This window comes from Carassius auratus, chromosome 44, assembly GCF_003368295.1.
Source record: "Carassius auratus strain Wakin chromosome 44, ASM336829v1, whole genome shotgun sequence".
Taxonomy (NCBI): Eukaryota; Metazoa; Chordata; class Actinopteri; order Cypriniformes; family Cyprinidae; genus Carassius; species Carassius auratus.
In genome coordinates, this window is record NC_039286.1 from 3,324,962 (window position 1) to 3,338,873 (window position 13,912).

Below are 13,912 nucleotides of genomic sequence, written 5' to 3' on the forward strand. Positions count from 1 at the left end.
TTAAACATCCCAAAGCATGCTGGGTAAAGTGTTTTGAGGGTTTTGCAAATAATAAATGCTCTTACTTCATACTGCCATCAAATACTCTTGATTTAACAAATAATTAGGGTAATCTATCGATCCACCCATCTAAACATAAGTTCCTGTTCCTCATTGCTTCCCACCTGTATCCTTTTTACTAAAGGCAAAATAAAAGATCAAAAAAATAAATGAATTAATACATTTAAAATATAATTAATGAATAAATATGTAATAAAATAATTATAATCAAATACAAAAATAAAGTATTTAATACAAAATAAAATCACTAATATATATATATATATATATATATATATATATATATATATATATATATATATATATATATATTATTATTTTTTTTTCATATGATGATGGAATGTTTTTCAGAGGGTAAGCATCTGTGAGGAACAATAGACTCAATATGGATTGTTATTATAATCATCATGATTTCCAAAATGCAGTAGCTAGACTGCTTGATCTGAGTTCAGAGGGGTTGAGAGTTAAATAAATGAAAGAGTTAGAGAAGCATAACCATATGAACCATAGTCAAGTTCTAGAAATAGCACACTTTAAAAGTTTGACAAAGTTTCTGTCTTTACTTTTTAATAATCCACCATCTAAAACGCAATGACCCGGTGAAGGTCTCCTTGAAATACACGTCAATTTAAGACCAGTGAAGTGTCAGCCTTCAGAGCAGATTCGTTTAGTTTGAACACCACTGTTGAGTTTTTAACAGCAGAAAAACTGCAGGAGCTCTCAGCAGATATCAATTTATACGAGAGTATCTGGACTGGAAGACAAGCAGGTGCAGAAAGAGCCATCAGACGTTCTGGAGCTCAGATGGGTTTTTTAAGAGTTTTCACATCTCTGATAAATGAGAGAGATACTTTTGATAGGTCCGTTAAATCATTAAAGAGCACTAACCACATTTAATAGCTAAATAAATGCTGCTGATGATGGGAAATAATTTTAATGGATCTTCTGCTGCTCTTGTGTGTTTGAACATCTCAAATTTTACTGTGTGTGTGTGTGCAGGGTTCAGAAATAACACTCGATAAAAACCCAGTGCAAGTCAAAACTTGCTTTAACCTTTATATATCTGTTGTCAAAAATACAAATAAAAAAATAAAAATAAAAAATGCTAAATAATTCCTTTAGAAATATATTTTAAATAATTAATTTATATATACAGTTGGACCTAAGATCTAATACTTCTGCAACTTCTTAATACTTTTTTTAAAATTCAAATTACATTATATACGTAGTGGAGGCACAAAACAACAACAACAACAACAAATTAAATGAAAAATTTTGAGTAAATAATTTGCAATAAAATAAATACAATTTTAATATATTTAGGGTTTAGACTTTTTTGGGGTAAAAATAAATAAAATAGAGAGAGAAAGAATTCTAGATGTTAAATAATAAATAAAACTGAAAACCATCAAAAAAATTATATATATATATATATATATATATATATATATATATAAATATATATATATATATATATATATATATATATATATATATATATAATATAATATAATATAATATAATATAATATAATATAATATAATACAATATGATATAAAGTCAGTATTTTGTCTGCTTTTGCTATAATGAATTAAACCTGATGATCAAACTCTCCAGTATAATTGTCTATCATTGTTCAAGTTCAAATTAGATTTTGAATCACAGATATTCAGTGTAGACTCAGACTGTATATAAAGCGCAAAATACTGCCCATTGAGACATTTTTTGTGGCTGATAAATTTTCTCAATTTATCCACTATTGGCAGATGAAACAAAGCATTAAATCACACCAATACCTGACCTGACCAGGCCTGCCATAATGACAGAAAAATAAGACACTAGTGCTCTGACAGCCACTTGTAAGCAAACGTAACGCCGATAAACGCAGACAGAGATGATCACTGTGTGATTTGGAGCATGTTTCATCTCAGACGAGTCCTCCAACATTTATGAACTCATACATTAGTGTTATGCAGGTCTGCAGGCTTGAATAAACACAATCATATGAAGTGTTGTGAATGGCTGCTGACCCCCAGACAACGAGGAGGAAGAGAAGAAGCACGACGTCAGATCCACAAGCAGAGGAAACATGAGAGGCTGCTTACAGATAAATATAGACACAGGTTTGAGCTTTGGTCTCTGAGTGCCATCGGGAGACAGACAGTAAAAGAGCGTGTTACATCACACATACTGCCACAGAGGAACCTACAGATGATCCAGGCCAAGACATGCCACTCAGACTCTCAGACAACTCCCATGATTCTTTGCAGAGAATCCACACCGTGCTCTCTCTCTCTCTCTCTCTCTCTCACACACACACACACACACATTTTCTACTTTCCATCCTAGCTAAGTTTTAACAATAAACAAGAAACACTGGCTCTGCATCTGCCCCTTTCTCATACCAAGAACCAGTATTGAATTTAAGGCAGCTGCAAAACAGATAGAACTAGAACTTTACAAATGACATTATAATAAACTAACCTGTCTACCTTAATAGCACACAACACAGCAAATTAGCACTTCTGTACTTGCTAAAAACATTTACTGTTTAACTTTTTTTTTCAGGGACAAAACACACACACACAAAAAAAACTAGGTTGTGTGATATATTTAAATATATAAATATACACTAAATAATTTGTTTTAATAAATATTTTCATATATACATATAATACAACTTTTTTTATTTTATACACAATTTTTTTTTTCTTAACTGTCTATTTTTTTTTTTTTTTTTTTTACCAATTTAGATAAGGTGCAAATGTGTTCACTCAGGGCTCGAATAATGACTACCCCAACGTCCCAGGACTATTGTGTTTTCCAATCGGGCTACCAAAATGCATTCCTGTCCTTATTTTGAATAGTGATAGAAAATTCCTTCCATGATTCACGTTGTTCACTCACTTGTAGGGGTAGTTTATCATTTGCACGTTTCTTAGTCTTGCCGATTGAAACTGTCAATCGTTTTAAATCATTCAAACATGTTGTAAGTAAATGTAAACAGTGAAGAAAGAAATCTCATGTGCATCATTAAATAGGATCGGTGCATTTGGTCTTAAAGGGGCAGCAGGTTATAAATACCTGCTGTTTCATAAGCGCCACCTGCTGTCAGAGACTGGCATTCTCATTCAGCCCGTCTGCTGTTTTTTTTTTTTCCTTTTTCTGATATGTTTTATGTAGTAGTTTCACAAAGCTGAAGTCAGACCATTCTGTATTTAGCATCTATGTTTGGATCGTAATTAAAATGCAGGGGTGGCCTCTGACTTTAAATGGAATGAGCACAGGCAAAGCCTTTGCTTATATGAAGAGATTTCTTTTGTTAGTTTTATAATTTTACATTTCAATTTCACAAAGAAATATGCAGTATTTTGTCAAACTCAAATGATTCCTTATACTAGCTCAAGTTATAATCAATATCTATGTAGAAAGGGGTCATTCACATATGGCTTCAAAAATAATAAAACAAAATAAAATCTCACACTTACATTTCAAATATGCTTAGCTATTCAGAACTGTGTCAAAACACATCCATCTAGTTCACACCTACACAGACTATAAAACAACACAAAGGACGCAAGAACCTTGTACTGCATGAACAGCCACAAACATGCACGTTGAGGGACATTTCTCCTCGATTACAAATGCAAATAAGAAACATGAACAGAGACCAGTCCTACATCTACCACTGGAGACATATAACCTCTGAGTGTGAATATATTTGAACGTGCATTCATGAAAATGGGGATGAAGAGAGCGGAAAAAGTGTTCTTACCCCACTGTAGAGGAGCCAGCTGCAGATGTTCTAGTATGAGCTGGTTGAGGACGCCCTCCACGCTGGCCTCCCCATGACGCTGAAGGGACGAGTGCACATTTGGTCAAGGAAAACATGGCTTATTGCTCTCACTCAAAATTGATATACTGGTGCATCCTTAATGACACTGAAAACTGATGCACATTTGATAAGAATGTCCAATAATTCTCACCCTACTGACTCTTAACCTCTTATTCCTGGAAGCATTCAGAATAATAATGTCACTCTCTTTTTTTTTCCTGCTTTAAATTAGCCAAGCATCATGCATGAAGATGATGAGCGTTTTGACGGAGGTGAAATATTTGCACACAGAGACATTCATAACAGCGACAAGAACAAAAGCTCATTACGTAACAGCAGTGATGCTATCAGAAGCCTCTAATGACCGTGAGCTGTGTAATGATGCTGAGCGCTGCATTGAGTCTGAGAGATGGCCTTTTTCCCAACTGAACCATGTAAGTGTACGCTGGGATCTGGCAGAGAGGAAGAGATTCCTATAGCCAGATATGAACAGTAATAATAAACTATTTATTTGACCTTTGGCTATTCCAGAAGTATATGATTTTGTTTCTACAAAGGAACAGATGTGGATAAATTTAGCATCACATCGCTTGCTCACCAGTGGATCCTCTGCAGTGAATGGGTGCCGTCAGAATGAGACTCCAAACAGCTGATAAAAACATCACGACAATCCACAAGTAATTCACTCCAGTCCAACAATTAATGTCTAGTGAACTGAAAATCTGCATGTTTGTAAGAAACAAATCCATCATTAAGGCATTCTTAACTTCAAACGTGGATTATTGTGATGTTTTTATCAACTGTTTGGACTCTCATTCAAATGGCACCCATTCACTGTAGATGATTCACTGGTTTGCAAGTGATGGAATGTTAAGTGTCTCCATCAGGATGCCCTGATGGAGACAAATAAAAGGATTCACATTCCACAAATTCTAGTAAATTACCTCACGTATCAGAAATTACTGGCCAAACGACAGACTATAAAGGCCAGTGTGGTTACACACATTTACATCTGTGTTTATGGTTGGTTGACTGGCATGATGGCATCTCTGACCCGTAGGCTCAGTACGAACTTGGACACATTCTCCCACAGGGAGGCTCTGAACACAACCCTCATCTGTTACTCTTCACGTCTTTCTCTTCATATCCTTGTGTTTTTACCCGTCCAAGAACGCCTATGTTTCTACACATCCACTCAGTCATGCTCATGCCATGCACATCGCCGCTCAGGACTGGATCTCTTGATTATTTATTATTTTAGGTGTTTATTATTTTGTAAGTGTCATTGAGCCTCCACAGTGGCAAGCGACTCATGAAGAGAACAAGTGCTTGTAATCATGGGGGCGTTTAAATGCTATTAAAATGTGGGATGTTCAGAGCTTGTGCCAGGGTGTCAGTATCCTGGTATAAACGCGAGATGATAAACGCCACTGGATGATGAGTAAGAAAGCGTCTGATCAATTTTGCCAGTTTGGAGGATAGAACATGTGATAGGTGACTAACTGTGCCTCTATTTAGAGAATGTAAAAATACACTAACACAACGGCCATTTTTATAGCTACACCACAGATTTCTAACGTTATCAACATATAGCTAATACTACATAAATAAAACAGGCTAATCTAAACCATAAAACAAAACTACATAAAAAATATTATCTAACTTTATTTTTTCCAATTGAGGACATGTCCTCAGATTTACTTCTGAGGACAAATTTGTCCTCAAACTATAGCTAAGTACATGTACTGCACACAGACAGAAGCGCCATAAGTTTGAACCATATGTCAAATGTGTGAATGTGCCTCCTCCAGTATGTCCAGATGTTAGAAACAGATGCTGTCAGATGGTCATCCTCACAGCTGGGACACTCGTAACACCCATAACACATTACATCACCCGAGTCACTCCACATACTCGAAAGCCAAAGCTCCAGCAACGTAGAACAACGGCAAAAAAACTACCGACTGATTCATAAATCAGACAGCTACGACTCTGAGCCTATAGTTAGGGAACTAATGATGACTAAATAAGGTGAAATCAACACAGACTGACATGGCTTATAGTTCATTATAAAATGGAAAAATGTAAGTTTCAGATATTTTTCTAAATTAACTTTGCTAAAATAAAATAAAAAATAATTTTCACTTTTAAAAATAACATCCCAAGTTAGGCTAATGAACTATATTACTTAGTTTAAGGCCAAATAACTTATTTATCTATCATTATTTTACTATTAATACTGTATGTTTATTTATGCAAATATCTGTATAGTTTATCATACTTTGCTTCCACTCTGTAAGGGTTTTCTAGAAGGTTTGAAATGAAATGAATAAAATAAAATAAAAAAAATAAAATCAGTCTGTTTAGGTTAATACAATATCCTTAGCCAAATAACTGTTTATTATAACTATTTGTACTGTTTAAGTCTGTAAATGTGTGTATAATTTATCTTATTTTTGATGACAAAATTTTAAAGCTGCTTTGGAAAAACATATATCGTAAAAAGCTATAAAAAAAAGAAAATATAAAAAATATAATATCTTATGTATGACACTGTTATATAAGGCAAGACCAACCCAGGCTCAATGGAAATACCTGCTTGAGGTGACATTTCGCAACAACGATGTTATACACCTTACTATATGTTTCGCGGCAGTTTCAAAGTGAAATGTCCAGAGGGGGCGCTATAACACGTGTTCAATACATGACCCTGACACGCTTTTATTATGTTGGTACAAGCATGCATTGAGCCTGGGTAGGGCAAGACTGTGTATTTCATTAATTTTACCATGATAAAGGTATTGCCTGAATTTAACCCCCAAAAAAAATAACAATGCTTTTTAGTAAGTTGAGCTACTCAAATTACTCAAATGTGCTTTGCTTTGGCGACACTGTAGTGTAAAGAAGAAAGTGTTTAGAGATAGTGTTATCAGGACAGCTGGCTTTAGTAAAGGATATGATGGTCCACTGGATGTCCAGCGTGCTGTTGATGAGTCCTCCCTGCACCTGCTGTCTCTTCTCTTCCTGTTGGCGTACTGTAGCCAGTCGCAGTGCATCATGGTCCGTCACAGGCATGCTGTCAAAATCAAACTTATCCACCTGGATGGCCATCCTGCACAAACACAGAAGCACACAAAGTTCAAGTGAAGTGCTGCCATTCAAATCGAAAAGAAAAAAATCCATTTGTGTCACAGGATGCATGGGAAGCTCAGAAATAAAAACTTCAAATATACAATTTTGTTTGTGTAGATGATGATCAGAAACTGACAACAAAAATCCATCATCATAAAAGGCTTGTCAAAAACTGTCAACAAAAAATGCCAAGGACATGTGCACAAGCTCACAAAAGCACTTCAGGCTCATAGAAACGCCTATAAAATATCCTTGACATTTCCATGTTCTCCGTTATCAGCGAGCAGAGAGAAAGACAAAGCGGGAGAGACAGAAAGAGCGATAGAGGGATGGATTAATGAAGGAGATAAGACCCTCTGGGGGGCTTGTGGGAGACGCTCTCATGCCTGGAGCTGGATCGCAGCACAGAAAAAAAGCTGTGACCTCACAAAAGAGCACAATATCAGTTGTTTGAGTGTGTGGAATCAAACAACTCAACAGCATTCTATGAAGTTCCAGAGAGTTCCTAGTTTTGCAAAGTGGCGGATCTGGTTGGTTTCTAGGTAGTTAACTGCCGGCCCATATCAGCACAAGCCATAATAAAATGTCTACTGCAATATTTAAATAAATATTAAATATAAATATTAAATATAATTTTTTTTAATAAAGCAGCATTTTCATGCCATGTGTTCAGCAGAAATAAAATGCATTGCAATTTAATTGGGATGGAAGGATGAATGGACAGACAGAGTACAGATCAAATAAAATATATACATAACTGCATAGATTTTTTTTTTAAATAGAGGGACAGAAAGAAGAACAGATCAAATAAAACAAACAAATAGAAGGATAGTACAAAATAAAATAACTAGATAAAAGTATAGACAGAATGATAACTCATTTAACCCTCTGGAGTCAATTAACGCGGATACGCGTTATGAGACATTTTCTCCTGATAACCCCGAAAATAACTTAAATTACACTTTCAGTTTTGATCGTACAGATAAGAGCAATACATCAATCGAATCTGTAAAGGGTCTACTTTTTTTGTAAACAAACGTGTCAAGTCAACAACGTGATGTCCGTTTTTCACGTCTCCCTTCATTATATCTAAAGTGATCACGCCCCCGCACTGAACGCGCTATTCTGATTCAAACTGAAGCACACGGCTTCAATACGCCCATAACAGAAGACAACACAGCGAGACTGTGCTTCAAGTTCTTTTATTTTACTGTTTGCTTCGCGATGAGAGCAATAATACATAATTCACCCCAAGAAGATGTGATAAGGATTACCTCAGGATTTGAGATTTCCTCAGAAAAAAAGAATGAAACCCTTTATTCAGCAGAGATCATAAACATGAGTAAGTCTCTTTTTATTTATTTATATACTTGTATTAGGTTTCACATAATGTGTAAACATTAGTTATACTTTTTCCAAACTATAATTCCTGACTAAATGTATAATCAAGTGAAACATTATGAAGTTTTAATAACAATATACACTATAACATACAAAAGCTTGATGTAAATAACATAAATGTAACAAATAAATATAACTGTAAAAATGTAACAAACAATGCTGTTCTTTCAAATAAATAAACTGCAAACATAAAAATATATACATTTATTTTGTCCTCAAATTCTTTTTTGTAACACTTCCCTCTCAGACACAAACCTGACTGTATGGCTCATTATGCAGCTCATTATGCAGCTCATTATGCAGCTCATTATGCGGTCCTTTGTCTTCTCAGGTGTAAATCACAATGATATTCATTCATAGTTGATACCTACTCTCATATGACTTTTACAAACAAAAAGTGTCTTAGAAAATGTTAATCAATATATTGTTTTCTGTGAGCGAGTGAACAAGATTATTTTTTTTTTACATAATTTAGAAAGAAAAATTCTAGGCTACAAGATCCGGTTCTCAAAAGTCCAAAAGTCCCGGGAACCAATGTTCTGTATGTGTTTTATGGTCTTATTCAAGGGATTTACAATTTGTAGGTTTTGACTAACCATGCATAAACATTTTTTTCTCGAAAAACAAATCATGTACATACATGTTGCTCACAAATTATTATAGCCCAGTTTGTGCTGATTACAGTGATATTAGACTTTAGCCATTTAGATGTTTATAAGCAACTGAAAAAAGCACACATGTCAAGGCATGACAAAACTTCTCCAGGCCCCCAAAATACCCTTAGATCTCAGAGAGGGTTTTAAACTAAGTTCAAATAAAATACAATACTTTGGACAGACGGACGGATGGACAGACCCCAGTTCTTCCTTCATTCATTCATCAAGTCCGCAGAAGACAACAGGCCGAGATCCCTGAGGACACTGATACATAATTCATCACACACACATTAAGGAAAACACAAACAGCCTGCGGCCGCTCTCTCGCTTTGTTTCCACAGCTTGTGGCACCCTGGCCGTCATGCAGGATGAAATAATTATTTATTATGGTTCTTCTTTCATGCATCTGCGCTCTGAGGCTGCAGTGGATTGAGATGCTCGACTCGCTCAGATAGTGTCGCTCAGACATCAGAGAAAGCTCAATCTGGCTGGATGTCTCAATCTACTCTTCTCCATATCTAAACTCTTTCATATGTTTGTTTATATGGTTTTGTCACTTTGACATTATTTAATAAATCTTTGTCATTCTTTAAGTTTATTTTAGTTGCCTGTTCTTTTATACTTTCGCTTGGTTTGCTTTTTTTCCCTTCTGTTGTACTGCCAATGTTTCATTCATTCACAGGTTTGTCTTTGTTCTTTCTACCTTTCTTCCTTTTGTTCAACCTTCCTTTTTTATTCTACCTTCCTTTCTTATTTCTTGTTCTTCCTTCCTCCATTCTTCTATCCGTCCTCCATTCTACCTCCCTTTCCCTTTCTACCATCTTTACTTATTTTTCTTTTTGTTCATTCTTTCTTTTTAACCTCCCTTCTTTTTGTTCTTCCTTTATTGTTCTACCTTCCGTTGTTTCTCCATTCTTCCTATCTTCCATTTTTTCTCCCTTTTACTTTTTCTTTCCTTTATTCTTTTTTTCTACCTTCCTTTTTTGTTCTTCATTCCTTCCATCCTTTTATCTGTTCTTCCTTCCTTGCTCCCTTAATAGTTCTTTCTTCCTTTATTCCTCCCTGTTCTACCTTTATTCGATCTTTCCATACTCTATACTTCTAACTCTTTCCTTATTTGTTCTTCCTATCATCCCTTTCATCCGTCCTCTTTCTGTTCTTCATTCTTCATTCCGTCTTGTCATTCTACCCATCATGCTTCCTTGTCTTTCTCTTTTCTGTTTTTGTTCTGCTTTCTTTCCCTTTTTCATTCCTCTTTCCTTCCTTTTAGTCCTTTATTTCTTCCTTCTTCCCCCTTTTCTCTTTGATGCAGTTATGAGACGAGAGGATAATGTCGGTGAAGAGGCTGCAGGTGTCTTGAGCTTGACACTGATGGACGTGTCAGTAAATGTGATCTGATTTGAGAGTAAACTGATCCTGTAAAACAGCACACAAGTGAAAGGTGACACGGAGAGATGATGGACTGATAAATACAACGTCTGAGATGAGGAATCTCATATAAGAACTCACACAAACTCCAAACAAAGACGTCTCACTGCAAAACATAGCTCAGAAAAACTCACAGAAATGAAAAGACAGGGGAAAATACATCTCTACAGAGATGCCCAGAGTAATGAACCCAACCGCGGAGAGATTCGAGATCAGACAATGAGAAAGACGGAAAGATCCCCTTATAGACACTCAAATGAGAAAACTAAATCAGCAGTTACTATTTTAAAAATAAACCAAAATTAAACCGGTGACTTTCAAGATGCATTTTCTCAGATAAAGTTTTATCATGAAACCCGTCTGACAGTTAACAGCTAATGTTTCAGTTAGCATACAGAGCACACTGTCAGCAGGCCAAATAAAAAAAAGAAGATAACAATAAAATAGGGGGGCGGGGGTAATCTCACTAATCAATTAGTTAAGTGAACCAGCCAAACAGTGTCAATCATGCCTAAAGCTAATGTCCCACAGAAATATTCTGTACAATTAAATTTAAAATGATATTTTGCATAACGAAAATAAATTTTGAATTTTATTTTATTTTTTTATAAATACGTTTTTTCCTATTTGTGATGAAACATGACTTGAATTTCTTGAGTTTCTTGACATTTCTCACCATGGATGTACAAAACATGCAAAAGTAAAACCTCAAACACAACACACAGGTGCAGGTGCAAAGAAACATATACACACAAACACACACATCCCTGTTCTTCATCATCTGTTGTCAGTATCAACACATCTGTACTCAGGGTGACAGAGGGTGTTAGCATTCTACACTAGTGATGGCCGATTCGTGAACGAATCGTTCAATTTAACCGGTTCTTCTTAGTGAACCGGTTGAACCAGTTCACCAAATCGAACTGAATCGTTTGAAACAGTTCACGTCTCCAATAAGCATTAATCCACAAATTACTTAAGCTGTTAACTTTTTTAATGTGACTGACACTCCCTCTGAGTCAGAATAAACCAATATCCCGGAGTAATTCATTTACTCAAACAGTACACTGACTGAACTGCTGTGAAGAGAGAACTGAAGATGAACACCGAGCCGAGCCAGATGATGAACGAACACGCCCACTGCTGGAGCAGTTCTTGTTCTCGAGTCAAGAACCGGTTGCTTCGGTTTTCGGATCACCAGTACACTCAACCGAGAATCGTTTCTGTCGGACGCGTCCGAATTGAGAACCGATGAACTGATGATACTGAGCATGCGTGTCATTTTTAAAGTATTTTGTTAAACATCGGAAAGTGTGATAAAATAACTATATATTTTTTATTTTTTTATTTTTTTTTAGATTAAAGTTTCCAATCTGTATATTGTATATAATGTATAGGCCAAATGGGGTTTCAGGGAAGTTGGACAATAATTAAGACTCTAAATACTTTTATGTTTAATAGGAATAAGGGATGATTTATGTGATATCTGTACTGTATTTATAGTTAATGATGACACATTCACAAATTGAGTTTGTAGTAAACAGAACATGAACACGAGTAGAGCAGCTGACGAAACTGAACTGCAGCACGTGCCGGTTAGAGCGATTCTCGTTCTCGAGTCAAGAACCGGTTGCATCGGTTTTCGGATCATCAGTACACTCAACCGAGAATCGTTTCTGTCGGACGTGTCCGAATTGAGAACCGATGAACTGATGATACTGCGCATGCGCGATTCAGCGTGAAGCCAACTGACTCACAGCATGTCTGAACCGAAGTGATTCTTTTGGTGATTGATTCTGATTCTGTACTAATGTTATGAGCGCGGGTATTTCGAGGGCTTGGATGAAGGGCAATCTGGTGAAACGTAAGTTCATTTAATAACAAATACATCGCAATGGATTATGTTTAGTAAGTGGATCATGGTTTCTGCGCTGATGACACCTAATTTATTTACTTTATATCTTCAAGACTTAAATCCTCATATGCACATTATTGCTATTACTGTATTTGGGTGTTGTTGCAAAATTCAAATGTAAACTTTTCATGATTATGAGGTTTTTAACTGACTAAAGTTATGATTACTGACTTTATATATTTGAATGTTTGATAGACGTGACGCCATTACGTCATCGCCAATGACATCATTACGTCGAGCGTAAAAGAACCACTGAACCGGTTTTTTCAACCGGTTTATTGAATCGAACCGTCCGAAAGAACCGGTTCGCGGAAAAGAATCAAACTTCCTATCACTATTCTACACACGAGCACTACAAAAGAACAACAAAAATTAGAGGGAGGGAGAAAGAGAAGACAAAGATTCAAGATTGAAACCGACATCTAAAGACTGCAGAATAAAAATCACACATTCACAAACACACACACACACAAACATAAACATATATATTTTATAGGTGACTCAGGGAAATGAAAGGAAAAAGTGACGAAAAAAATGTCACACACGTTTAAAACTAGCTAATATGAATTCAATTGTTAAGTTCAATCAATGAAAAAAGACACCATGAGCCATTTATATGCACTTACAGCAGCTGCATTTTAAAACAACCAATCTATCTATCTATCTACCTATATATATATATATAAAAAAAAAATGTTTTCTGAAAGAGAAAACATTTAATTTTCAATCTTCAATATTTTTTAATATATATTGAATCTATCCATCCTTCCATCTATTCAGGAAGATAAAGATACAGTACAGATCCAGCATTTTTGCGATCAAGGCATTTTGCTGCAGTTTGAAAGTGTCACTGACTGTGTGTTCAAAGGGGAGAAGGAGAGAGAGAGAGAGTGATAGAGAGGGTTATATTTAGCTCACGTGTGTGTTCTCTCCCTGACTCCAGCAGCAGAAACACTGAGCTATTTATAGACTGCCTCCTCGTGACCCGCGGTTACTGCACACACAGCAGCATCACTGCGCCACGGCAACGCCGCATCACCACACCCAGCATCAGAGCAGCATCTCAACATCACATTAACTCACTGTGTCATTCAACTGAAACTCTCATTTTAAACATTCCAAACGACACAATCCCCCAGATGAGTCCACAGAAAAGATGACAGGTTATTAAATCCCTTCGAAATTATGTGTATATTTGTATATTTTTTAATATTGTTAAAAAATTTATCATTTTATTTTTGTGATAATATTATTATTATTATTATTTTCTTAAAATCGTATTTAATTTATTATTAAAAATTCATAAAATTTGATTTTAAAATTAATACAATTATAATTTTTTTATTTTATTTAATGTACTTGAAATATAGCTATAGACATACAGGACTGAACACTCGAGCCAGCAATTAATTAATTAATTAATATATTATTGTTTTATATAACAGTATATCCAAATACTCAACTTCTTTTTTTTTTTGTCTCTCG

General features: G+C 35.4%; 1 protein-coding gene across 2 annotated transcripts in view; it reads right to left on the bottom strand.

Moving 5' to 3' along the window:
- Positions 1-13,912, bottom strand: part of LOC113062144 (trafficking protein particle complex subunit 9-like) — a 194,880-nt gene that overhangs the window by 46,547 nt on the left and 134,421 nt on the right. For both annotated transcript variants that reach the window (XM_026231766.1, XM_026231765.1), the window contains 2 exons: positions 6,854-7,007; positions 3,836-3,926 (listed from right to left, as the gene is read on the bottom strand). In XM_026231766.1, the coding sequence (XP_026087551.1) occupies positions 3,836-3,926; positions 6,854-7,007 (245 nt within the window). The remainder of the gene's footprint in view (positions 1-3,835; positions 3,927-6,853; positions 7,008-13,912) is intronic.